The sequence below is a fragment of the Anser cygnoides genome, chromosome Z (genome assembly GCF_040182565.1).
Source record: "Anser cygnoides isolate HZ-2024a breed goose chromosome Z, Taihu_goose_T2T_genome, whole genome shotgun sequence".
In the NCBI taxonomy this organism is placed as follows: domain Eukaryota; kingdom Metazoa; phylum Chordata; class Aves; order Anseriformes; family Anatidae; genus Anser; species Anser cygnoides.
Window position 1 is genome coordinate 40,818,641 of NC_089912.1, and position 26,281 is coordinate 40,844,921.

General features: G+C 37.1%; 1 protein-coding gene across 8 annotated transcripts in view; it reads left to right on the forward strand.

The window, feature by feature from the left end:
- The window catches only part of CDC14B (cell division cycle 14B), a 46,297-nt gene that overhangs the window by 6,854 nt on the left and 13,162 nt on the right, over positions 1–26,281 (forward strand). For 4 of the 8 annotated variants that reach the window (XR_010827898.1, XR_010827899.1, XM_066988688.1 and 1 more), the window contains exons 2-13: positions 331–424; positions 2,461–2,536; positions 4,312–4,404; positions 15,022–15,098; positions 17,307–17,373; positions 18,833–18,895; positions 19,823–19,910; positions 20,250–20,480; positions 22,130–22,268; positions 22,393–22,546; positions 23,264–23,364; positions 25,954–26,099. Coding sequence is in view for 6 of the 8 variants with exons in the window: in XM_066988688.1 (XP_066844789.1) it covers positions 331–424; positions 2,461–2,536; positions 4,312–4,404; positions 15,022–15,098; positions 17,307–17,373; positions 18,833–18,895; positions 19,823–19,910; positions 20,250–20,480; positions 22,130–22,268; positions 22,393–22,546; positions 23,264–23,364; positions 25,954–26,065 (1,295 nt within the window). In the remaining 2 variants the exon portion in view is untranslated. The remainder of the gene's footprint in view (positions 1–330; positions 425–2,460; positions 2,537–4,311; positions 4,405–15,021; positions 15,099–17,306; positions 17,374–18,832; positions 18,896–19,822; positions 19,911–20,249; positions 20,481–22,129; positions 22,269–22,392; positions 22,547–23,263; positions 23,365–25,953; positions 26,100–26,281) is intronic. The other 4 variants (XM_066988687.1, XM_066988690.1, XM_066988691.1 and 1 more) reach the window with 1 other exon arrangement.

Consider the following 26,281-nt stretch of genomic DNA (forward strand, 5'->3'; position numbering starts at 1 on the left):
GCCCAGACAGAGGTGTGGGGGCATTTCACTGCTGGGCTTAACGTAGGTGCTGTGTCCAGATGGGGGCTGTGGTGCTCGGGTGGGGGCCATGGTGCTCAGAGAGCAGCAGTGTGGCCTGCCCCTACGCCAGGAGGAGCAGGGTAGGGTCCCGTGAGCGTGGGTTGAGGGAGCACTGCCAAGCGCAGGCCCTCACCCGCGGTGTGCCTTGTTAGCTGGCACCTGAGGAGCACTCTTGAGCCTTTTAAAGTTGTTCTGCTGACAGGTAATACTTCAAACATGCTGTGGAGAAGTGGGTTGTTTATAAAAGCCCTACGTTTTCTTGCGTTTCAGATCGCCTTTATTTTGCAATTCTCTGCCAAAAACCAAAGAGTGGAGCTGCAAATACCCATTATTTCTGCATAGACGATGAACTTGTGTATGAGAAGTAAGTACAGACTTATTTTTTTTGTTTTTTACAGATCATTGGAATAAATTAGAACAGCAGTAATGAGGAACCAGCCTAATTGACATTCTGTTTTTAAATGTAGCTGAGGGAAACATACTATTTCCATTATAGAGCTAATTATATGCGTCTGTCCTCTCAGACTTATCTGCCATAATGATTTATATGTCTTAGAATGGTTTCTTGGCTTTCCATCAGGATTTCTTAAAAATCCTTTCAGAGCAGAAGCTTTCATTATACCCATTCTTGTTAGAAGACACGTTGTTGCAACATGTTCCAATATATTCAGAAATGCACTTGGACTATTGAGCTGAAAGGGATGTCTTTAGTCGCTGAAGTATGAAGTGGAGTGTCTAAACTTCCTAGAATAGGAGAAAAAGCTGGCAAAATTAATTCAAGCCGTTATGAGCCAAGAATGGATATATTATTTCCCCTGCAGTGAACAGGATATGCCTTTGTGTGTGATTTGGAATGCTACTAATTTTTGAAACGTTTTTGACCAAGGACATGCTTACTGTTTTTGAAATTACTAATGAATATTTATTCCCAGCGTTCACTTTTCTCTAGCAGTAACACATGCTGTATCTTTATTTAATTGACGTATTTTACTGTAGAGTGTACAAAGAACACTATGTGTAAATAGTCAAACATATTTTCAAAATATTTGTAACTATTAGTTGCCTTATTTTAAAGATGGCCATTTCGGTTGCTCTTAAAACAGTTTCTAAATTGTCATCACAGAGTGGTATAATATTGAGAATTATTTAAATCTTGAGTATTCCGGTTTCCTTTTGTGATGGTGTGTGGAAAATGGGAAAAGGTTTTTGTTCCGGTTAAAAGATTACTGGAGACTTGTTAATGTGATGCCCATCTACAAGAAGGGTCATAAGGAGGACCCAGGGGACTACAGGCATGTCAGCCTGACCTCAGTGCCAGGAAAGGTGGTGGAACAGATCGTCTCGAGTGTAATCATACAGCATGTCTAAGACAACCGGGGGATCAGGCCCACTCAGCACGGGTTAATGAAAGTCAGGTCCTGCCTGACCAACCTCATCTTCTTCTATGACCGGGTGACCTGCCTGGGGGTGAGGGACAGGCTGTTGACGTAGTCTGCCTAGACTTCAGCAAAACCTTTGACATGGTCTCCCACAGTATTCTCCTGGAGAAGCTGGCAGCCCATGGCTTAGACAGGTACACTCTCTGCTGGGTTAAAAACAGGCTAGATGGCTGGGCCCAGAGAGTAGTGGTGAATGTTGTTAAATCCATCTGGAGGCTGGTCACAAGCGGTATTCCTCAGGGTTCCATTAGTGGTGATCTGGATGAGGGAATTGGGTGCACCCTCAGTAAGTTTGCAGATGACACCAAGTTGGGGGGAAGTGTCGATCTGCCGAAGGGTAGGAAGGCCCTGCAGAGGGACTTGAACAGGATGGATTGATGGACAGAGGCCAGTGGGATGAGGTTCAACATGGCTAAGTGCCGGGTCCTGCATTTAGCTACAGCAACCCCATGCAGTGTTACAGGACTGGGGCAGAGTGTCTGGAAAGCTGTGCAGAGGAAAAGGATCTGGGGGCATTGGTCGATGCTCACCTGAACATGAGCCGGCAGTGTGCCCAGGTGGCCAAGAAGGTTAATGGCATCCTGGCTTGTATCAGGAAGGACCAGGGAGGTGATCGTCGCCCTGTACTCTGCTCTGGTGAGGCCGCACCTCGAGTACTGTGTTCACCTTTGGGCCCCTCACTACAAGAAGGACATCGAGGCCCTGGAGCGTGCCCAGAGAAGGGCTGCAAAGCTGGTGAAGGGCCTGGAGCACAAGTCCTGTGAGGAGCGGCTGAGGGAACTGGGGTTGTTTAGTCTGGAGAAGAGGAGGCTCAGGGGAGAGAGACCTTATTGCTCTCTACAACTACTTAAAATGAAGCATGATGCACTTGCATATTACTACTCCTCGCTTTGTTCATCTGGCTTAAACTGTGTAAATGATTTTTTTTTAATGTACAATTTTTCTTTCTTTCTCCAAATAGCTTTTATGCAGATTTTGGACCACTCAATCTGGCAATGGTCTACAGATACTGCTGCAAACTAAATAAGAAATTAAAGGTAACACTTGTTTTTGTATTTAATATTCTTGTCTTTTTAAAGAACAAAAACAAATGGCCCAGATTTTTTTTGCTGAGGTACTTTCCTGGATTTGTAAGCAAGCTAAGTTTAGAAAATGCATGCTAAATTTCATCCAGGTATATTTGGGGAGCAGGAGGATTAGGAGTGAAGAACTGCTTGCCTTTAAGATCCAGAAGTTGCAAGTGACAGTAACTAATATTAAGCTCCTAAAAGATTAGTTGCTAAATGGATACAGACTTCTCTGAATGAAAAGCTCCCCTCCTGGAATTCAGTCTTCTCAGCAATCTGACAATATTGACAGCCTGAACGCAACACATTTTGATTTGAGGTGGCAGGTTTTTTTGACTCTGGTTTCTGTTCTGGTACTGACATCTCTTTTTGTAAGAAGACACATTTGATCTTTAATAGCATTTATAGCATGGTCCTAAAGGAGACTGTCATGTTCCCACTATAGGTTATCTTCTCTTAGGGATGCTCAGTAATTTTCAGAATTGACTCTCCGTTGAGCATAATGTCTTTAAAACAGAGTTCCTATATTAATTAAAATTAATGACTTCAAGTTAGTTGACCTCTAACAAAAATTGGACTATAAAACCTGTTAGGCAGATAAAAAGCTTATTAGCATTAATGTGAATCACAGTTTGCCTCTTCAAAACTGCTTAGATCTTGAAAGAGACACTGAACTGTGAAAATTGGGAAGCATGCAGAACATTATAGTTTAATAGAGCTGGTTTTTTTTTTTTTTGGCAGGGGGCATCGCTTGGTGTCTGTCACTGGTATTAGTTTGCATAATTCAATCTCACTTGGTCCCAGTGGCACTAAGAACAGGTTTACCTGAGACAAGATTCTTTGATTTCTGTTTGCAGGGTGCTCTGAAGCAACAAGTCTATATATTGTAATCACTTTGAATATGATGGGTTTATTACTGGACAGGTGTATGAAGATTGCTGAGGACATACTGCTGTTAGTTATCCGGAATTTATTTGTTTTAAGCGTGCTGAATAGTATTTGAGCAAGTAAGACCGCTATTTAAATAGTAATACTTTATGACACTTTAGCCGTCAATCAAGTTTCAAGCACACCAAAATTTGTTTCAAGGGCAAGTTCAGGGATAGGTTTTGCTATTACAGATGTCCTTTCTATTGGTAATGCTATTTCCCTCTCTAAGGTAATTGGAGAAACTACATGCCAAACACTGAGATAAAATTTTTAAAAGTTATTTCTGATTAAGTTTAAAAAACCTTTCAAAAGGTTTTTATTTAAGCCTTTTCTAGTGTTTCTCATATAGTATTACTTCAGAAACAACTATTAGAAGAAAACTGATTTATGTAGAGTCTGAATTTCTTTAAAAAAGTATAAGTTATGTTTTTAAAGCTGTTAAGACCTTAACTTGTCTGTGACGTTTTTGAGAATGTCATGTATTTACTGCCATGTAATGTATTTACTTCTCATAACTGCATGTCTATTGCATAGGGCTTGAAGTCAGAAATATTAAATGCATTCAAGGAGAAAAAGAAAAAATAGTGTAATTTGTGTCAAACATTGTTTAGGCGGTATACTGGGGAAAAATACTGAAACAATGTAGGTGGGAATACAGTAGAGTCCACTGAAGCTTTTGAGGGATTCATCTGCTTGGTCCTCTGAATACAGATGGCTGAAAGGGTGAACTGAGCATTGCATTCCTCTAATTTTACAAAAGGAGTCATGAAAAGTTTATGCTGCAAAATTATAATCTTGTTCATTTCTTGATACAGTCATTTTCATTGATAAGGAAGAAAATAGTTCATTATACTGGCTTTGATCAGAAAAAACAAGCAAATGCTGCATTCCTCATAGGTTCCTACGCAGTAAGTATTTAAATTTTTTCCATTATATCAGCTGGTTAAATGTGTTCATTCTGTCATACTCACTTTTTAAAACAGCAAGATAAAAGCATTTCTTTTTTCTTGAGTAATATTTCTACCAATGTATTTTGCAATAAGGTATCACATACTAAGAGTTTTTAAGGTCTAGTAGGTATGTGTTTTGGGTTTTTGTTTTGCTTTTTTCCTCTCCAGTGCAATTTGTGCTCCTAAGAACTAAGACCACCACTGAAAAAAAATCTGAGTTTTATGATTTTTTCTTTTTCTTTTTTAATTTCATAAAATTTATGAATATTTTCATTTAGAAAAAATGACTGCTTTTTGATGTTTTTCCTTTCCCCCACTCACCCACATACTTTTTTTGGTTTTTAAAATAGACAAATATTCTCTTGCACAAAGTATGGTATATCATTTCCCATTGCATTCACATTTAAAAATACTTTTTCTTCCCCACTTTCTTCTTTTCTAATCTAAGTTGATCTCTTCAGTTAATCTATGAGAAGGTGTGAGATGATATGGTAGGTTTAGAGACACTGTAAAGCCTGGGAATGTATGAGGTGGCTGAGAATGTACTGAGTCAGGTCCCTGACCACAAAGGGAAAAAACTACAGTCTTTACATCACAACTACATCTGATAGAATTGGTGTTTGTTACACAAAAGTATAGTCAGGGATTAAAATGCTGACAGCTTAAGAATGAAATGTGTGATGTATTATATTCATGTTGTGCTTTGACTGGTAATAAACCGTGATAGTAACCATCTCTCTTGTTCACTTACTAATGAAATAAAGTGAAAACCTACGTGTTTTTTTCATGTTGGAGATTTGAGGGGTCTGAGTTCATGTAGCCCTAGGTCATCCTGGTTTATCAGCCGCAGGGTGATACAGTACTTGCTCTGATGCTGGCAGTGTCCTTGCTGCCTCTCTACATTATGCACGAGATCCATTTCCTGTTCCCCAGGGTTTCTCTGTTGTCTGTTTTCTACAGTAATCGTTATAAATAAAGATCTAGACTTCAAAATCCGACAGTCTGGTATTTGAAATGCAGAAGCTTTAGGAATGTATTCTTAAACCACATGGAAACTGGCAACATGAGTTACTAAACTTGTTTGCAGTTAAGGCAATATGATAACTAGTTAGCTGCAGCGTTTAGGAAGACTATTTCTTTCCAGTAACTTCATCGTATCATGGGTCTAGGAAGCAAGAGTGGACTGGTTTCAGTTACCAGCCATTATTTGGAAGGAAGTGTTCATTTTTCCCTAAAATATCATTCTGAATATGTGTAGTAGTACAGTGCAGTGCAACACCTGACATTTTGAGCAGAATCCACAATACAGAAAATTAACTGACAGCAAAACAATCTAACGAGAAAATGGCTATTTATATGGTTGGCTATTCAAAAGTATACAAAAAATAAATTAACACAGATCTTATCTGTGATTGTCCGTTAGCCCTGCCGTGTTGCAATAATAATATGCAGTTGGAAGGAATGCTTGAACAGGCTTGGATAAATACATAAGGTCTTTCTATGGATTATGACAGTGCAAAGCAGAGTAATAAAGAGTGGAGGCTATTGGACACAGTAGTAGTGTGTTTTTGCTTCAGAGAACCACAGTGAAGGATACGGAAGTTGCAGAGCCCAGAAAGGATGCTAACGCAGTTTCAGCTCAGGTATGAAGAGAGATCATGACCAACTAGCCAGTGCATGTGGGAGGGCAAGTTGCAGACAGCTGAAGTATGGCAGAAAACGGCTAGGCAAAATAACAGATAATTTCAGAATTCAGAAACCTGCACTTCGTTTTTTTGCATCGTACAGTTTGATTCTTTCTGCAGTTTTCCTTAAAGAACCAACAGCAAAGTGAAGCCCTGTGGGAGTATTCATCCCCTCCTTGAGTGGGGAGGAGTCTCTCCTGAATAATCACAAGTTGTAGATGTTGAGGTCACTTAAGCTAGAACCCGATTTTCTCCCAAATGCAATAGACTTTGGGTTTGGTACTGCTTTTTCTGTAAAGTAGGATATAGTTTCTTCACAGATTGATGTGGGAGGTATTCCAGTGAAAGAAGATCACAAAAGAAAGACTGTGCCCCTGAGGCTTACTTTTTTTCCACGGTGTCCTTTGATCTTTCCTGAAGAAGCAGGCTTAATTACAGCAGACAGCGCTGAAGTATTCAGGCATACGCATCCCACATTCCTCCTTTCTGCAGGGAGAATTGGGTTGTTCGCTTTGAGGCAAGCAGTGGCTTAGGATCTGCTCAGAATGTCTGAACAATATGTGTCTGTAATCATACTTCCTGACTGGAAGGAAATATATTGAGGCCTTTTTTATTTTAAACATATGTAGACTTAAGCATCCAGCTACTTTTACAGTTCAGAGTGCTTTGCTTTTTTGATGAAGAAGGATCTATCTAGCCATTAGTCAAAACTGCAAGAAGCTTTTCTGTAATTTTAATTGATCAGACCCTGTCCTGTTGGTAATGTTGTTCATTGCTTGAACTGAATTTTATCTTTTAATTTCTGGTCCTGTGCTGTGTCAGTGGTAGATCGTCCTTTTATTTTGTTTTCTGTGGGTTGAATATTTTTTCTTGTTCGATATCTTTTCTTTTTTAGCTTCATGGTGGGTTCCCACATCAACTACTTACTTTAGGTTGAGGAACTGTGTGGCAGTGCATCACGAAGGAGTTCAGGTGGGAAGAGCAAGGAAGTAAATAGAAGTAGCCTCCGTAGACTTAGTCATGAAAGTAGCGCTGTGTGTGTTTTAAAGCCTTTGATGTAAGCATAGTTTTGGGTGCAAGGTGCTCTGTAGATGCAGATGTTTTAAGTTGTTAGGAATAGCAGGCTGATGGCTTTCAGGAATAGCACAGATACAGTAAGTTTGTGTGCTCTGTGTTTTTGTACTTTTTTTTTTTCTAAATACAATCACACTTGACCACATGACTACATTAAACTATAATTAAATGTATGTGACTAGTTCTCCTCTGGCACTTGCATGTCTTCGTAAACTCTCAATATTTTTATGCTAGCAACTTGGAAGTCTGTCTTTTAAAGGCTCAATGACCTTAAATTTATATTCTTAAACAGAATGTTATTTGACTTCTGCTTAAAGGAATTGGGATATATTGGCATGATTTATGATTTGACATCTTTTGTTAAAATATATATATGTCTGTGTGTATTAATTGTGTGGGGGTATGCTCATTTTGACAATTAAGGCAATTAAAAAAGTCTTCGTTAACTGTGGTGAAGTGTAAGGGCAGCTCTAGTGTTCTGTTTTACAAGCAAAGTCTGTTCCCAGTCTTTCCTTCGCAGTTGATGTGTTATAATGTTCTCACTCCCCCATCTTCATCTAACTTGTCTTTCTTTCCTCTTTAGTGGAGATAGTTTCTGAAGGGGTCATCCAGGCTACACACTTCTTTCTTCCCCCTCCCGCATCTGCTGCTTCCTTCCAGGTGTACTTTGATGTGACAGCACAGCCTAACTCAAGCTACAGGGCTCTTCAATGTAACATGGCCTTAAAGATGAAGAACAAAGTTTCCAATACACTGTTATATATGTAGTTTTATAGTACAATATGATTTTTTAGAGTAAATCTTAACAATTTAGTTCTTAATCCCTATATTGTTCATCTTCCATCTATTTTAATTCTGTATTTTGTTTGATTTTTACAGATAACATAATGCATAATGGGAATAATATTATTCTGTGTAGATTAGCATAAATTGGTCATGTTCAGCCACACAAAGTATAGCCAGATGTGGTGTGTTGGGGTTGAATGTTTAAACTTTACTTGGGGTGGAAGGGGTGAGGGGAAAGAAGGGATGGGGAAAAAACCACCTTTGTTCTTCACCTTCTAAAGAAAAATTGCTTTTCCTTGTAAGCTGTCTGCACTGTTCAGGCCTTACCACTCTACCAAAGCAGCAGTGATCTTCTGAGTTGATCTCTACAGTGGCTTCTCTTGATTTTCTCCAGGACTTGGCTGTGGGTGAGGAAAGTCTGCTTCTTCCACCATTGCTCCTTCTGTATTAAGAAAGAAAATGTATCCTCTGTGCCCTGTCCACCTAATTCCCAAGCTCCCCCCTCTCCCCTTGGCTGCATTAACTTAGTAACAGTGTTTCTTTTCTCAGGCCTGGCACTAATTATGTACTTGGAGGGCGACCCTCCGAGGGTACCGCCCCATGAACTGCTGTAATTCAGGTCACCTTCTCCAGGACTCATCTCTGTACTTTGTCTATTTTCTCATCTTCTTTCTTCAGGGTAAGCAGCGTTTCCTTCATCCGTTCTGATCCGTAGTACTGTTTTTGCCTTTCCAATTTGCTAGTGTCCTTCCTAGTTGTGGGCCTAATGTGGGGTAGGAGTTGGAAGTTGTAGAAGCAATTAGAACCAGACTGTGTAATGTTGAACTGTTCTGCTTTTACAGTGGCACTTGCAGAATTATCTCTGGCTATGCAGTAGGAAAGGAGGTAAATCTGTTTACTTAGTGGTCCAAGCTGAGTAGTAGTAAATGGGTAACTGATACAGAGCTCAAATTAGTGGTGGGTAAACTGTGTTTACCCTCAGCTACATTTTGGTGCTGAGTGTTTATGGTTGACCAGTGAATAGCAAAGAGGAGATGGACAAAGAAGTACTGGCACTTCATTTAAGCAAATGTTGCCTCAAGCCTTTTGTCTTTCTCTGTGTTCAAGTCCTCTAAAAAACTACCTCGTCTGAATTGTACTTTGGAAATCATGATTAGCTTTCATGATGGCAGTTTTTCCTGCTTTTTCTACTGGTTCTTCCTCACCATGTTCTTACCAGACTGCTTGTCTCCATAGGGTTGCTCTCGGGGGGTCCCTCATTGTAGTACTGGCTTGCTTTCTTAGTTGTCGTGAAGTACTGATGTTCCCAGCTAGCAGGGTTTTCTGTGCCTCCTCTCCACTGTTTAAAAAGTAATTGGAGGTTTCTTGCTTTCATTTGTGATGAACAAGGAGAGTTGCCAGAGAATAGGCAGTTATTCTCTCTCTGCCACATCTATCGACTTAACAACTGTGTTTCTGCTAATAAAGGGACTGTTGGCTACATGTGCATTTCTTCAGTATGCCACAAATCCATACAGGAACCTTCTATTCTAATAAATTTCTGTTTTAATTTTTCTGTACGTAACGTTTTCTTCTAAGGCATATTGCTAGAAGGTTTAATGTATTAACTGATAGGATATTCGTCGAGGTTTTTATAACAAAACATTTAATACTTTTAAGTTATAGTAAAATGATGCATGTGTGTGAGCTTTTGTTTTGAGTTTAGTAACGTAATAGTTATTGTATTTATTCAGAATGGGTGGTTTGTGTTTTTTTGCAGGTTGTTGTGGTTCAGATTACTTTGGGTAATATTGGTAATTCTGGAATACAGTTGTATTACATGAAATATGCTTGCAAGCAGTTTAAATTGGATCATCTCATTGTTTTCTAGCTTTTATGTCACTACAGTAAAATGTGTGATTTAGGTAACAACTTTAAGAAGATTTTGCACTTAAGGGTGGGCAGGAAAATAAAGTTGATTACACCAAGCACTTCATCAACGTGAATTTAAAGTGTTATTTGCAGACTTGAGCCAATACAGTTTCTTAACAGTATAGCATATTGAAATAGCCTATTTCATTTTCCTGAAAAAGCAACAAATTGTATCAAAGATCGTTATTGTCAAACATGTTTTGTCTTGGGTTCAGTATTACTATTTTGCTTAGTAAATCCATGTTTCGAAGATGAAGATGCTTTTTTTTTTTTTAACGAAAGCCTTGTTTCCTTTTTCTACCAGGAATAATTCTCATCCTATTGTGAATACTGTTTTCAAGGTCGTAACACTAATGTGGGAGGCCTCTGTTTAAAGTAGGACTAGTTCAAAAGCAGTACTGTGAATCAGACAGTAACACAGCTTGCCACAAGAACTGTCATTCTGTGGTTGATTTTAAGTGCTCATAAATGAGGAATTAGTAGCCAAGAGCTGCAAGCCCTTCCATTTCACTCAGTGAACATTACAGTGGTTGTTGGACAACATGGCGATGTTGGCAGGAGCAGTGCTCGAGTGTACCTTTCCCAGTGCTCGGCGCTTGGATGGCTCTTGACCGTTTGCAGAGCTACATGCGGTCCCGTAATCAGAAACAGATGTCCTAAATGAAAAGGATGATTAGAGCAATGTTAGTGGTTCAACTGCTAATGGCAAATTTCTGGCTGTATTTTGATGTTCAGTAGGATATTTTTTTTGTTTGTTTGCATAAGGAAAACAAATTTTTAAAGAGGTGGTACGCAAGTGTTTATACAGGGTGATAAACAGTGTGTTGTTCTGAAAGATGTCAGTTCCTTATAACAATTTTACTGGAACATACTTAAGAAAAAGATTTTTAAAGGCCTTTAAGAGTTTTTCTGTGTGTATTTTCTTCGTGTGTGTGTATATAGGGATCTGTGTACATGGATCTGCACTTGTATATGATTGTAGGAAAGTTCTAAAACCACTGCTACTGTACTTTTGCACAATTTCATTCACGTCTCCAGAAAACAGAATTTTCTTCTTTTTTTTTTTTTTTTTTTAAAGCTGCTTGTTTAGTATTTTTCTGGCCTTCAGGAAGGGAGCCCTTTGGGAAATAAATGTAGTATTTGAATAGATGTTTCTCCATTTGTATGTACAAGAGTGGACAAAAAACACCCCAGAAAATACTAGTTTATGCAAAATATCTGTTGATATATTTGCTTTAAATTTACAGTGACCCATCCTTTTAATAGTAACTCTTGTTGATTGTTTTACTGGCATTAGCTTCAGAAAACAGCTTTATTTGTGAAAGTTTCTGTAATCTTAGAAAGCACTGCAGAAATGTAAGTAGCCAAGCCTAGATTCAGCATCTAGTCAAACTGGTTTCAAATGATGTATATTTCTAGAGGCATGTCTCTTCTCATTTTCTGTCTTTTCCCTTGTACACACTTTATGAATATACAGATATGTCTGGAAATGTCTTTGTTTTGCTATTCATCAGCTCAACGTTTCCATACTCATCTTTTCTGAGTCTTCAGTTCTGCTGACTGCCTTAAAAACCTCTTCTTACTTCCAACAATTCTGTCTGCCAGAGGTCTCTCTAATCATTTCTACTGTCTGTCATTCTCTGCCTTTCTATAATTTATTCACCCACAACATTCCAGTGAAATCATTCATCTTTAAGGATTTAATGACCTCCTCCTGGTCAGAAAGAGTGGCTGCCACTCTGACCTTACACTATGAGGTATTTCTCAGTGTGTCTGTATTACCTCTTCAGTCTGTATCAGGAGTGCGTGTTTGAAGTGAATCTCTCCTTATATCCTTGCTCACTTCATTTTGGCTCGCTACGTGGAGCGGTCTGGAAGCAATCCCAGCAGGTAATGGGTGTCCAGTCCACAGGACCAGACTAGGACTAGTCTGCAGTTAAAAAACATCGGAAGTGTACAGTACAGACGTCAAGTCTTCATAGCCAGCTTTTGGTGTGCAGATGCATTTCTGCTGCTGTGCGCTAATCCAAATGCAGATGTGGCCCCTGCTGCTTTGATATCTGTTGCTCCTTGTCCCACTCCTTTAGTCTCACCTACAGTTACTTTCTGCATTTGGAGTATGGTTCACCAGTAGCTTGAGCCCAGGCTCACTCAGGTTTGTCCTTCATTCAGCCTTGCACACATCCAAGATTTTTTGGTGTGTTCTCTTGTGGTCTTAAACTGTGCCAGCACTGATCCTGTCTCCACTTTGACTGTCACAACTACTTCTGCTGTGTTACTGCTAGGATACTTTCCTTGTGAACTAGGTATCAGTTTGTGGTCTTTCCCCTTCTCTCTAGAGGTTGAATGCCATTCTTCCCTTTGAAGCACCTGGTACCATTGCACCTGCCCAGGTACCATCCTATTAACCCAGTGTTTTTGTAAGCCACTTTTCACTGAGAACTCCTATCTGTCCATTTCATCAACTGCTGTCTCTGTTCACACATCACATCTTAAGTGTGTAGTAGTGTCACAGCTGAAGTGTACCAGGATCTCTCTTTGTTTCAGAAAATTAGGAGTAATCCAACTCTATAAAAGAGCTTCCTTCAGTATACTTCAATATACTGTATATTGTTTCAGATGTACTGGAAGTATTGTGCATTTTTGCTTAGTACTTGTTCCTTTAAGTTTGTCTGCACTGAAAAATGCCATCTCCTCACAGTGTGTTTTTCGTATGTACTAAACGATAGTAGACTTTCCAGTGCACAGTTTCGTTTTTTTTTTTTTTCTGTCATGTTGGCTTTTTTAAGTGTCCTTGTCTGCGGTGAGTGTTTGTGTAACTGTATCAAGGAAAGTCCATACACTTGTGCATGCGTACGTCTTCATGGTATTTCTAACAACTTCACTAGTAACGCCATTTCAGAAGTTTGAGCTGTGCTTAAGAACTAGCAAGTTTCAATACTATGTGGTGTTATTTAGACTTACTGTAATATAATGTTGTTAGGGCAAAAACTTCCCCTTGTTGCTGTTAGATTTGCAAACAGATGCTCCTGTGTTGAAGCTTGTATTGTTCAAGAAACTGGTAAAAGCTCAGCTGAGATTTGGGAGGAATCCTTTCCCTTTGTGAGCTACAGGGAAGCTGCATTTGTTAGCTGCGTTTCTATTTGCCTGTTGTACAAGTATTGCTCTGTATTACCTAGCCTGGCAGCACTGAATACCAACTTTTTTCCAGGTGACTCATTTCTGGGTACAAACTCTGTTTCTGCTGTTTAATTTCAGTCTTCTCTGTTCGTTAATGCTATTTTGAGTCTCTGGTTTGTAAGTTTTTTCTGAGGCAGGGCTTTTTCTCTGATAAGTGCTGTCTTATATGGCTGTAGGAAATCCGTGTTTGTTGTGCTGTGAGATGCAAAGTATGACTGTATCAAAGCATACCACTTGAAAACTTTTGAAACATGACCTTTGTAACCAATTCAGGCAATGAATTGCGTGTAATGTATGCCTGCAGAATAGAACGTAAACTTGAGCATCTGAGGAAGAGCTCTTAAATTATCCATCTAATTATATTTTTTTAAATCTCTTTTTTTATTCTGGACGTATGTTTGCAAATTTAAATGCAAAATTCACTTACTCCACCCTAGTGAAGACACACACACACATACATGCAAGGTGTGTTTTTCATTACCTTACTAAACTACTTAAACAAAACAGATGTTTTTTTTTTCTTTTGGTTTTGCTAATTGCACAGGAAGAATGCTCAGAAAATACTTAACAGTAATCAAATAGAGGAGAAACAAGAGGGGTCACCTGTTGCCATGGATGTTTTAGCTGTCTGTTGAAGATATTTCAAGCTTTCCCCCCCCCCCCCCAATATCTATTCCACCTCCCATTTTCACCTCGCAAGAATGTATGTATGTTTGTGCAGAGAAGATATTGAGGAGATACTAAACTATTTGTTCAAACTGGTTTTGTGGCTGTATAAAAGAATTTTGAAAGACAACACCAACTTTTAAAAGAAAAAAAATGGCAAAGCAAAAATGCCAGACTTAAATTTTGGGGGGTATTTAACTAATACGCATTAGCATTAGGATTCCTAAATCTTAATGGAAAAAAAAAAAAAAGGTCATTAATATAAGAGATGTAAATAATTTTGCTGAACTTTAGTGAAAAAATAACTTCCTGGAGTGTTCTAATGCTTAGTTAATGCAGTTCTAAAGAAAAACTATTAACATGAAGTTATTGAACAATGACATATTAATCCCCACATTGTTATTGTTAACAGTTGTTTTCTCTTGGCCATGCTGGTGATTGGTCTTGATTATTATAGGATGTGATAATAGAGGAGTTTTACAGTATTCTCTAAGCAAACCTTATTGTTAGGGGCTATCCAGGAGAGAGAGGTGTGTTGTAAGGGAAGACCGCGTGAATAGTGTCATGAGTTGGTCTTCCTTGAATTCTTTTCTGAGTAGCTTTGACAGTGGAAATTCTGATATGTAGCATTTCAGGTATGTTCATTCTGTTCTTAGGACTTTGTGTCACGAGCGACAGATTTCTTTTTTTTTTTTTTTTTCCCTTTATGACATCTGGATTTAGTTATTGGACACTGCCTCACCAGTACAAAGGAGGAAGAATAGGATTTAGAATAATGCAAACGTACTCGTGTAGGAAAATCAAAACATGTACAAGTTACTGCTTTAGACTTGTCTGTTGAGTACATACACTTTTGTAAACCAGATAATTCTTTGCTGATATCTTTGAAGGTTTTAGGATTTTGATTTACATCACAAAAGTTTAATACACAGAAAAAAAATAGTTCTCCAAAGCGGCCCTGCAGAGTTGCAGTAGAAACATGGAAGAATTAGAAAGACAGAAGCTTTTTCACTCTAGCTGAAAGTTGAACAAACCGGGCAAATAAATTTTGCTTAAAAATATATGTTGATATAGGTTGACCACTATTTTTTATTGTTTTGCTCTGTATTAGTTTTATTGGTGCACACTTGCCTTCTTTTGTTCTTGGTGGCATTCTTTCCCAGCACTTTCGAACTTTGTGTTTTATAATTATACTACGTGTAGTAAACAAGGGACTTGAAGTTATTCATATGAATCTTAAAATATTTTTTTCCCTCTTCTCCCATAAAAACAGATAATATACCTGAGAGAATCACCAGAAGATGTGTACAGGCTTATATTGGCTGGAAGCGTTTCGTATCTTCCTTTCAGGTAAATAATAAGATGTTGGAACTTTTTTTTTTCCCTACAGTTTTAAAATGTGGAAGGTCATGTTCACTGCCTGATCTTTAAAGTGCAGGCTGCTGAACTGGTAGTTCTGAAGTGTAATGATATAGAAGGTGAAGGAGCCACACTGCTTCACGTACACTCTTGTTTAGCTTTTTGATCTATATTGCTTCCTACTTGGCAGTGTTTTAGTGCTGGTAGTTGATTGTTAAACATCTTAAGTATGTCTTTTTACCAATGAGGAAATGTATAAAAATACTGGTTTGTTGTTGCTCAACCCTGAGGGAATATAATCCTAGCTTTTTCAGACCACAAACTTCTCATTGTGGTATGTACTATGTTGCTTAGAGTGGCAAATAAAGTCGATCCATAGTATGGAGGAACAACTTCATCAGTTCTTCCAAAAAAGAGTTTTTAAAAAGTTGGACCAAACTAACATTCTATTGTCTGTCTCAATATGCAGAAAATGGCCAAAAAATTTTAGAAGGCAAGTTTGTTGTCCAAGTATATTGTTATGGGATGATTAATTCAGTACTTTCTTGTTTGTCTGTTTTAGCACCCTTGCCAAGAGCTGGGCTTTTCACGATTTGAATTTCCTTTACTTACCTCTCCCACCACCCCAACTGCCACAGTACAAGTGTATAGTGGAACCTCTATTTAATAATGTACATACCTCCGTCATCCCATTTCTCTTTTTAATTCCATTTTTCATATTTGCAGAAGGAAAAAATAAGTCCTCAAGGAGATCCAGAAGATTTGTGTTTCTTAAAATCCTAAAGATGTATGTGGATATCAGAGATAGTAGCTTTTCACTCAGGTCATACAGCCTACCCAAATCCCCAGATCATCACTTCGATAGCACTACTGAATAAAAATGCAAAGATGTGTTATGCAATTAAAATTATTAAGAGTTGACTTCTGAAGCCCCCAGGATAAAGCAGACAGTATGCTGAAGTGTCTGGGAATGTTACCATTTTCTTGAATTTACTGGTACAATTAAACCAAATATAGGAATTTGTATTACATGAGTGATCAACTGAGAGGTTGCTCTGGGCTCTCTTCCCATCAGATCATCTTCATCTCTGCAAAAAAACAGTATCTTGCCATAGACTAATAAAAAGACATGTAATTGCTACTTCTGTCACAATCAATAGGAAAACTTGTTAGCAGCTGGCAAAGAATGTTTTTCGCTTACCTGGATGGGGTTCTGTTATTTCCTTCACCTGCTGACTCTTTTTCTGCCTTCACACTGATTCATTAGGGAGAAAAAGGTATAGATAAAGTACGAGAGGCAGCCATTCAGGTTCTTCAGAAGTTCTTCCTTCTCTCAGCTTGAATTTGAAAATGGAATATTTTTTACTTTTAATGTAATATTAATGATTCTATGTTTCTTGATAAGAGCTGCATGGTTACAGAAGTAGGTGTTCTGCCAAGACATAGTATTATCTGATACAGATTCAAGTTAAACTTATTTTTAAGTGACTGTAGTATTTCTGTAGAATACTTATTTTACAGTGCCTATTCAGTAATGGTAATGTACCAAGAACATGCTCTTGTACCAAGAAGGTTTAAAAAGCAGTAGTTGAAAGAAAGGGTTTTGCTGAAAACCATTTTCTCAAGTTTAAGCATAAACTATTTTATGCCTCTTAAAAAAAGTCTTCATGCATCTATACAAATGTGTATCTCGACAGACGTATTAAGAAGGTGCTCTTTGCATATATATAAAATAATGCATGTCTGCAGGATCTTTTTTCTTTTAAATGGAATTTGAAGAAAAAAATTGCAGTGTATTACAACTTGACTTTTTTGCAAATGAACTTCTGAAGAAAATGTTTTTAAGAGTGTATGTTTTAAATACAGTACTTATTTAGACATTAGCTTTTGCCATAAGGAGTTCTTTCTGTTTTTCAGATATGTGTGTTCTTTGATGTGTGAATTGAACATGTCACTTTTTCTGAAAAGTATAACTGGAATAATCTTAGTCTTAAATCTGTTATCATAATGCATTTTATATTTTGTTATTATCATAAGATATAAGGCAGGAAAGTGAAGTAATTATCTGACAATTATTTTTGTTATAGTAGAGATTATATTGAAACTATCTTTTAAAGTTGTTTTAGAGAAGTGTCTTTAATTGCATTCACTTGGATTCAAATGGGAAAATTTAACAGTTTTGGACATCATACGTTACAGGGATGCTTCATTTGGTACTTGCAGTTTTCATCTAACATTGCTGGACTGTTTTCATGCAATAAGCAAGGTAAGTTGAACAATATTTTCTTATTGCAAAAGGTCAGTTAAATATTTCTCTGCCAGAAGAGAAGGCTCAGGAAGTTAGGAGCCAAGTAGAGCTGTACAGTAGCAGATTTTCTGATTGTTGTCTACCTTACTATGTATTATGCATTGTAACAAAACTTCTAGATAAAACATCCGTAGAAGTGAACTGATACTGTATCTAATCAAACAGCAAAGTTTTTAAAGAGGAAATTTTGAGTTTTATATAGGTAATCTTCTCAGGGCAGTCATTTGCAGCTCTAATCCGTAAGAGCTGGGTGACAGGTTTATCAAATGGCCCTCTGATATTACATTTTAGGCTGGATATTGCCTTTGAAGGAGGTTTTGAATTGCTTATCAATGCTTACTGGGGGGGGGGCACTTTCAATATGTACTAATGACTTGTAGTTTTGCTTCAGTAATATAAATACAACAAATGTTAAAAGGTGTGTGGTTTGCTTTTTAACCACAAATGATCATAACATAATGTCTTATTGCGGTACGGTGGTTACATAATGTGGCATTTCAGGGCAAGGGAAATTTGTTTACGTTCTTTTTTGTCTGTATGAATAAGGAAACGTGAAATGGGGAATTCTGCAGGTCTCCATCCCATAACTTTTTTTTGAGGGGGGGAAGGGACATCTCTACCAAATACTGTTGTTTCTATTGAGTAAACCAGCTTCTTGCAGATTTTCAGGTTTTTTTTTTTTTGGTATGCTTTGACTTTGGCTGCTTTGTCAATAGTGATGAATTGCTATTCTTTTCAGTACTGGCGAGCAGCAAAGAAAACCACAGAGGGCTATACAGTGAAAGAGGAGATTAGAATGTAATATTTAAAATATCTGGGGTTTTGAGATTGTCTGTGTTTGCTCTTTCTGACTTTACAAGTGGGTAAACTGCCAGTTATACAAATGTTTACATTTTTATACTACATTAAATATAATGGCTGTGGATAATTATGGGGCATCAGGGACCACACTAATGTCTGCTAAGGACTGTGAACATAGTCTATCTGCAGCCAATTTTAAATTAGTGAAGATATTAGAATCCTAATGAGAGAGAATATAATTCGTGCACCAAATATTTATAATGCTTGAATGCAGACTTCAGAATGTACCTATATTTTAAATAGATATTTTTTTGCCAGTTATTTTTCTCTGGCATTTTGTACTGATAGCAGTAATAAAAAGACAATACTTCTGTAGTATGGAATTTTGTAACGATTCAGTGAAAACAGAAAGACCTTCTTGTCTAACTTCACTTACATTAAAATTTACAAATTTGTTTTGCACCAAGACTCAGTTGTTTTGTATGTTTTCAAATGAATGAAGAAATCTCGTAAAGAGTAGAACAGGTATTAAGGAGTGTTTGGTACACTAACACAGTGATAAACTGTCCTCATTGAGAAGATGTTGTCATGTTAAAAGTTATATTCTGGATTTTAGGCTTTGCAGTGTGGTTTTCTGGATTTCGATGTGTTTGATGTAAATGAATATGAGCATTATGAGGTAAGTATTCAGTATCAGTCTTCTGATTCATTTGCTGTTATTAATGCTAAGATAATTGTTTATAATACAGTATGTGCTATTTCTTTTGTAGTATTAGGTTTCATTTTTGTTTTACCTCTTTAAACTATGATTGTTAAATAATGGTGCATGGTCAGAGAAAGCATATTAAGTCAGATTTAAGCATAGTCAGCCTCAAACATGGGGTAAAAGCAGAAACCAAAATTGAAATAAATACTTTTTTTTCCACATTTTTATTAAAGCCCTGGAAAATGACGGGGAAGTGGGAATTTATTCCTTGGCCATTTTTTAGAGGTCTTGCATATTCTTGAGCAATCATGATGGGAAACTTGAGGGCATACAAGTCCAAGTCTAGCTGACTTCCAGAAAGCAGATAAAGTATGTATATATGAGCTCATGGCAAAGGTATAACAGCATTCTTTGAGGTGAAGAAGATAGGACTTGGAAACTCCAAGACTACAAAATCCACCTGGGGGCGTGGGAAACTAATATGAATAAAAAGGACTACGATATTTGACTATGTGCACTGTTAGAAATACAAAGTTACTAGTTATCTGTAAAGAGAAAATCAGGTGTTCTTAGAATCTAAAAAATCATGATCTAAATAGTGAAGAGAAATAAGGTGAGGTCGTAATTTAGTAACCTATAAACATTTTAAACTTGGAAGTTGCCTTTCATCTGAAGGATACCAACTGCATTGTTCTAAAGCTGTAATTTAGAAAAAGGAGAATACAAGAGGAGTGAGGTTCAGAACAAGTGACATCCTCTTGATGAAACAAAAAGCAGGCAACTAACACACTTCCTTTGGCAAAAATTGTACATCATTTCTATCTAGTATGTATTTTGAAACAATAAGGAAAAGGCTGAAAATACAGGGATAATGATAAACCAAGCATTTTCTCTTGACAGAGAGCAGAAAATGGAGATTTTAACTGGATAATACCAAACAAATTCATTGCCTTCAGTGGACCTCATTCAAGAAGTAAAATTGAAAATGGTATGCTTAAAAAAGGAGGTGGGGGACACAAGCCCACTGCTTTCTTAGCTGGTTGTTATCAGTAAGAACAAGCTTTAAAAATTGTTCCTGAAACAGTGTGTTTTTTCCTTGGATCTTTTTCTTTTATAAGAGCCCTGACAGTAAAATTTTAATGCTTGGTTTAATTGTATTTGATCTAGGTGATTATGTTAAAATTCCATTTTCAGTTAGTCTATATCTTTATGTTGAACGTGAGTTTTATTTTGAAAGTGTTTTCATCTGTTGCTTTTGAGTCTTCATTTACATATTTTCTGTTTGAGCCTTATTCTCCTTTATATTCCCTTCTTTTTTTCCTAACAGGCTATCCCCACCATGCTCCAGAAGCTTATTTCCCATACTTCAGGAAACACAAGGTCACCACTATAATACGCCTCAACAAAAAAATGTATGATGCCAAACGTTTCACAGATGCTGGATTCGAGCATTTTGACCTCTTCTTTGCTGATGGAAGCACACCTAGTGATACTATAGTTAAAACATTTCTAAATATTTGTGAAAATGCTGAAGGTGTTGTAGCTGTTCACTGCAAAGGTATAGTGTGCAAACAATTTATATTATAAATAACGCTTATATATTATGCAGTTTCTGGATATTTCCCACTATAATTCTGTTATATCTAGTTACTGACAACATTGCCAAGCAGCAGATTTTGTATACAAATTCTTTCTGTGCTTTTATTCTGCTTTTTGTCTTCTAATTTTTTAAATTCCAGGAAAATCTTTCCAGCTGTTTCCAAGAACAAGGTTGGGGAAAGTGAGCTTGCCAGTATTAACAGCTCTTTCTGGTAGGAAGTGCTAGGACTCTCAAAGGATTCTTCTGACCAGGAATTTCAATTATGGCAAGGTTTATAGGTCTTTCTGACAATATGTGGTATAAATACAAGAAATTGTGAATTTTTGAAAATACCAGTATACTAGCTATACTAGCTGCTATATTCTTTGCACCAGGCATTCGGTGCATGCCCAATGCAGCTAGTGTAGAGGGTTTCTGAGCAATAGCGATTTCTGTGGTTCTGGAGGAACTATGCTTGCCTTTCCACACCTGATAATAGTGTGACTGAAAGAGAAAGGTGATTTCTTAAAGCATTTGCCTGGGACCTGCAAAGACTGAATTTTTGTTACTGGATCTGCCATTCACTTGCAGCATGTTTAATAGTTTTAATAGTTTAATAGATTATACTGTGAAGTAGACTTGGTGAAACAGCTTCTTGACCATTGTATGCAAGTGCATACTCTTACTCTCCACCAAGGTGTGAAATCTGGGTATACCACTTAATTGATTATGCAGCAGTGGTACAATTGCTTTGTTTTCATTCAGATGAAGATATTCAAGATGTCCTCTGATATTTATCATGCTAATAATGTCTAGACTACCTTAGAGTCTTCAGCCTCCTATTAGTCTTGAGAAAGATTAGAATAATGTAGCCTGTTCTTAAAGCTGGGCAAGGTAAAGGAAATGCTGTGCAGTTGTCTTGGCTATTCAACTATACTGAAGATTTTACATATGTGTTGTTCAGTGGATTCTTTAAATGAGAGGATTTGATGCATGGTTTGACATTTACAGCAAGTGATCAAGTGGGGGAGCCACTTAGCTGGCTATCTTCCTTCTCATGTTTGTCAAGGTAAATAGTACTGTTTCTAGGGCCATGTCAAAAAAAGTTTTCTTATTCTGGATTATTCCAGCCTGTGTTGGCTAGTGCTCAGACTTGCTTATTGAAAAATGTAGGTTGTCCTTGTGAACCAAAAAAAAGAGTTTAGTTAAAGGAAGGATTGGAAGAACAACTGGTTTTAGTGTAATTTATGATGAATTTGTAATTAAAATGCTTTGAGAATTTTGTGAAAAGATAAAAACGTCCACATGCCTATTTAGTCTATTGCCTGTATATTGTGTGTATATCTGTGTGTGTGTATGTGTGTCTGTGTGTGTAAATATACCTGTAAGGTCACTAGCTTTGGAAGGTTATCCTACTAAAAATACATGAACTCTGGGTTAGTAACCATGTATATGGGGAAAAAAGAATTGAAAAGGTAAGTTTTACTTACTTACTGAGTTTTATTAGTAATAGGTTTGTTTAATAAAACAGGCAGTTAATTATTTGTCTGAGTAACGATGTCTGTAGCTACAGCAGATTCCAGATGAAAGTAAGTATACAAAAGAAGCCATTCTTTTATCTTACACAGCTGGTCTTGGACGAACTGGCACACTTATTGCCTGTTATATCATGAAGCATTATCGGATGACAGCTGCTGAAACTATTGCCTGGATTAGAATAAATAGACCTGGTTCAGTGATTGGACCACAACAACACTTCCTGATGGAGTAAGTAGATTAAGTAAATTTGAAAATTGATTTAGATGCCTTTTTCTTATTTTTTTTTTTGTACACTTAAAATCTTTGTTGTTAATATGTTGGTTTTGGGGATTATTTTTCTATACCATGATAGGAAACAGGCAGAACTTTGGACAGAAGGGGACATTTTCCGTGCAAAGTTGAGAGGAAACCGTAAAATTGCTGTAACAAGAATCCTGTCGGGTGTAGATGATATTTCAATTAATGATACTAGAAATAGGAGAACGATCCGAAAGGACATTGAACTGGTAAGCATCTGAATATTGTGCTTTTGTAAAAGTTGTAAATGCTTTTGAGGATCTCTTAGGTTCTAAACAAACCTGTGGGTACAGTAAAACTGTGTTATTGGATTCTTTTTCTGTTTTCCCTTTTTGTACCAAGAGATTTGCAGGTAAAAAAAGATATGGATAGTGGTTATGGAAAATGAAGGTCAGTACACAAATGAGGTAGGAGTATCCTTGTCCTACTGTCATCTTGTGATTAAGTAAATATTAGAACAAAAAAGTACTCACAATTTGCAGTCAAAAATTCTGTGATTGTATTTTGGACTTTATATTTATATTTGGACTTTATATATTTATATTTGGAATTTATATTACTTTCAGTGTTTCGAGGGAAGGGATGAAAGGTGTTTTGTTTTTTTGATTTCTAAGTAATTACAACTTCTGTAATACTTCTTGCAGCTTCTCTTAAAAAAAAGTAAGGTATTACTGTCTTAAAAAGGCAGATGAAGGAGGGAAATGCTGTACTTGAGTGATGATTGTATTGTACCTATACAAAGATTTGAGATGTGTTTCTACTGTTTTAAAAGCAGACAACATTCTGATGCATGTAATTCACTGGAATGAAAAACTTCGGCAAACTTTCTTGTTGGGATAATTCTAAGTTCAAGATTTAAAATAAGGTTAATTGTTAACTTTCTAAATGAGTATATTTACCTCTTTTTTTTCCCTACACTTATCTAGTATAGTGATGAAGATGAAACAAACTGTATAACACAAGGTGATAAGCTTCGTGCTCTGAAAAGTAGAAGGCAAGCAAAAGCAACAGCTGCATCTCCGCTAACGTAAGTCCGTTCCTGAATGCATAAATCCCAGAAATACTTCTATCTTCTTCAGACATACTTGCTGTAGCACCCAAAAGTTTGTTGGCAAGGCTGTTTTTGCTCATTTAAAACAAGCATGAGATTTACCTTTCTTCTGATCGCTTGGTGAGCATTAAAGAGGCAGGAGGACTTGTTTGAAGAACTGTATTACTCAATTTCTTGTTGTCTGTATTGTTTTTTGATTCCAATGCTCGGTGCTCTGCAAGTTCCCATGGTTATTTCTGAATGACGTATTCCTAGTTCATTCATAAGCATTCCCTTGTCCTTCCTGTGGTAGTATAAAAATGGAGGAATACAACCCCAATTGGTGGTGTTTGAGTGGCTGAAATAAGGTACGTTGTCATTTTTGAAGTAAGGACAACTACTTAAAAAGAATAGTTGGAAGAAGAATCTTTAGCTTTGTTTCATTTTCAGGTCTTTGGAGAAGAACTTTCACTAAATCTTGTGGGCTTTGGGATAATGGCTGGTACTCTGGAAGGCAGCTCTGCCCAGTAACAGCGTTTCATTGAATAAATTCAAAGGGCTGTGGTTCTATTTGGGAATCTGGTATATTAGTCTCTTTGTTTTAGACAACCACCACTTGTAAGGGGAAGTTTTTAGTCAACAGTTGTTTGCATCTGTTGCAAATTGTAGCAACTATAGGTAAAAGAGCTTTCTGGTTACCCTTACATAAACTACAGAGAATGCAAGACTTGCAAGACTTATCTGGGACCTCATTTGATTTCTAGGAAGGGAATGGTGACCCGTGGCTGTCAGATTTTTTTTTGCGAATAATACACCACTAGAGTCATAGACCAAAAGCAACTAGGCTTTTATTTTGCAGTCTTTCTGTAGGGATGCTGCTGCAAAACTTCTAGCTCACTATGGTCTTTTTTTTAAAAGACCAAAAAGTGTCATCAGACTTCTAGAAAAGCAAGAGGTATATTGTAAGAATATGCTGAAGGTAAAGGAATGTCTTTGGAAACCCTCACTTATTGCTGTGTAAGAATTCTGTTTTGTTTTAAAAGAATCTCTTACTTTCATCAGTTACAAAGTCAATTATACAATAAACAACATATAAAGAACAAAGATTGTACCCAACTGAAATTAAAACCAAAAGCAAACAAACAACACACAAAAAAACCCACAAAACACACACAAAAAACCAACACAGGACCTCAGTGTACTCAAATAGTATATTAAAAACCATCTACTTTGCACATTAGTTTCTAAGGCACATAGTGCCTTCATTTCTACTTCATAATACTCTTTCATAAGTAGTAATTTAAGTCATATAATAAAGTTTGTGAAATATCTCATTTACTGTATGTTCTACAGAATGAACGTTGACTGTATGATAGTCTAATCAGAGGCACAGTATTAATATGCGTAAAGACTATCGACTATTAAAAAACTATTCCATCCACAAAGCATTCTGTAACAGGACTCCCTTAATTAAAACTAGTTAGTGTGTAGTTCTGTGGAATTAAAATAAATGATCAAGAGCATCTGGTAGTTTTGCTTGCATAGTGTGCCTTGTGGCACTGGGAGGTGCGATGCTAACAAGGAGTTGCAATTTCCTTCCTTCTGTTTCCATCAGTTATTGTAGGGTTTGCAGCTTGTACTGAAGTAGTTTGATGACAAATCTAGAACCTTTTACATTCTGTGAGTTAATGTTACTAAACCAAAATATCACTAGGCATATTTAGCATCCCTACCTCAGTTAGAAGTCTTCCATACCTGAATAGCTGTCAGTCTTTTTTCCATTATAGTTCAGAATCAAAAAATAATTAATTCCGCTATGAAATAGGTTGATTTTATCTAAGCAAACAAACAAACAAAGTTCTCTATGCAATTTTATTTCAGAGAGAAATAGAAAAAAAAATTAAGAGCACTAGAAGCTGGGAGAATTAGTCTTTTTGTGCTAGAGGCATGACTTAAGTTTAAGTCCCAAGGGGTTTGTGTATAATGTTTTGTTAATGTTTGTTGAAGTTGGTTGTGTAAGCTGTTTATGCCTTGATGAATGGATGCTTTGTATATGTTCTAATGAGCAATATGCTGCACCTTTGGCAAAGGGATTATGAATTAGCTTTTGCTCTTTTGAACACAGGAAGACAATATATCCTCACCATCTGGGTGCTTACATAAATTGTTTGTTACTAGAAACTGATCTGGCTCTGATCTAGAGTTTCTGTATTAAAACACAAGATTGTGAAGTAGGATCCGTCAGTACAGGCTGATCAAACTGCGTAGAAGTTAGCAACAAGTGGTCAGAGATACACTGGTCTAGAAGGCATTTTTTTTCAAAAGAGTGATGTGGACTTTCTTTGGAAGAAATAAATGACTTCAGTGAGGATTTCAGAAACACTGCTTTGCTTCTGGTAACACGTGGATACATCTGACAAGTTACAATTGCATGGATTGTGATAGTCATAGAAAGTAAGAAAATGCTTGGCTTAAGATTATAGAGCAATATGCTTTTGAAGAACTTGAAACAAGCTAAAATGCACCAATAGCTTTTGCTTTTGAATTTTTGTTCACCTTTTCCTCCCCCTCCGACCCCTTTTTTAGATGGCTCCTAGCTATGCTGGTGTCTACACTGTGTAGCATTGTCATCTGGTGGATTGTATGTGGCTCCCTTCTTCCCAGCCTGCTATTCTGTCTAGATGGTTTAAGAACATAGTAACCATCAGGACCCCCTGAGAGAGAGCCACTGTGTAAGTGTCCCATTCCATTTCTCTACAATAGCTCATGCTTTCTGTCTAGTGTGTCTCATAAGTGCATGTTTTCATACCATGTTTCTTACTGGCTTTGTTGCAAGACTAAATTTCACTGCTCTCGCTTTGTTGTATTTTTGTATATATTATTTGGAATAACTGAGTGATTTTTATGGCTGGCT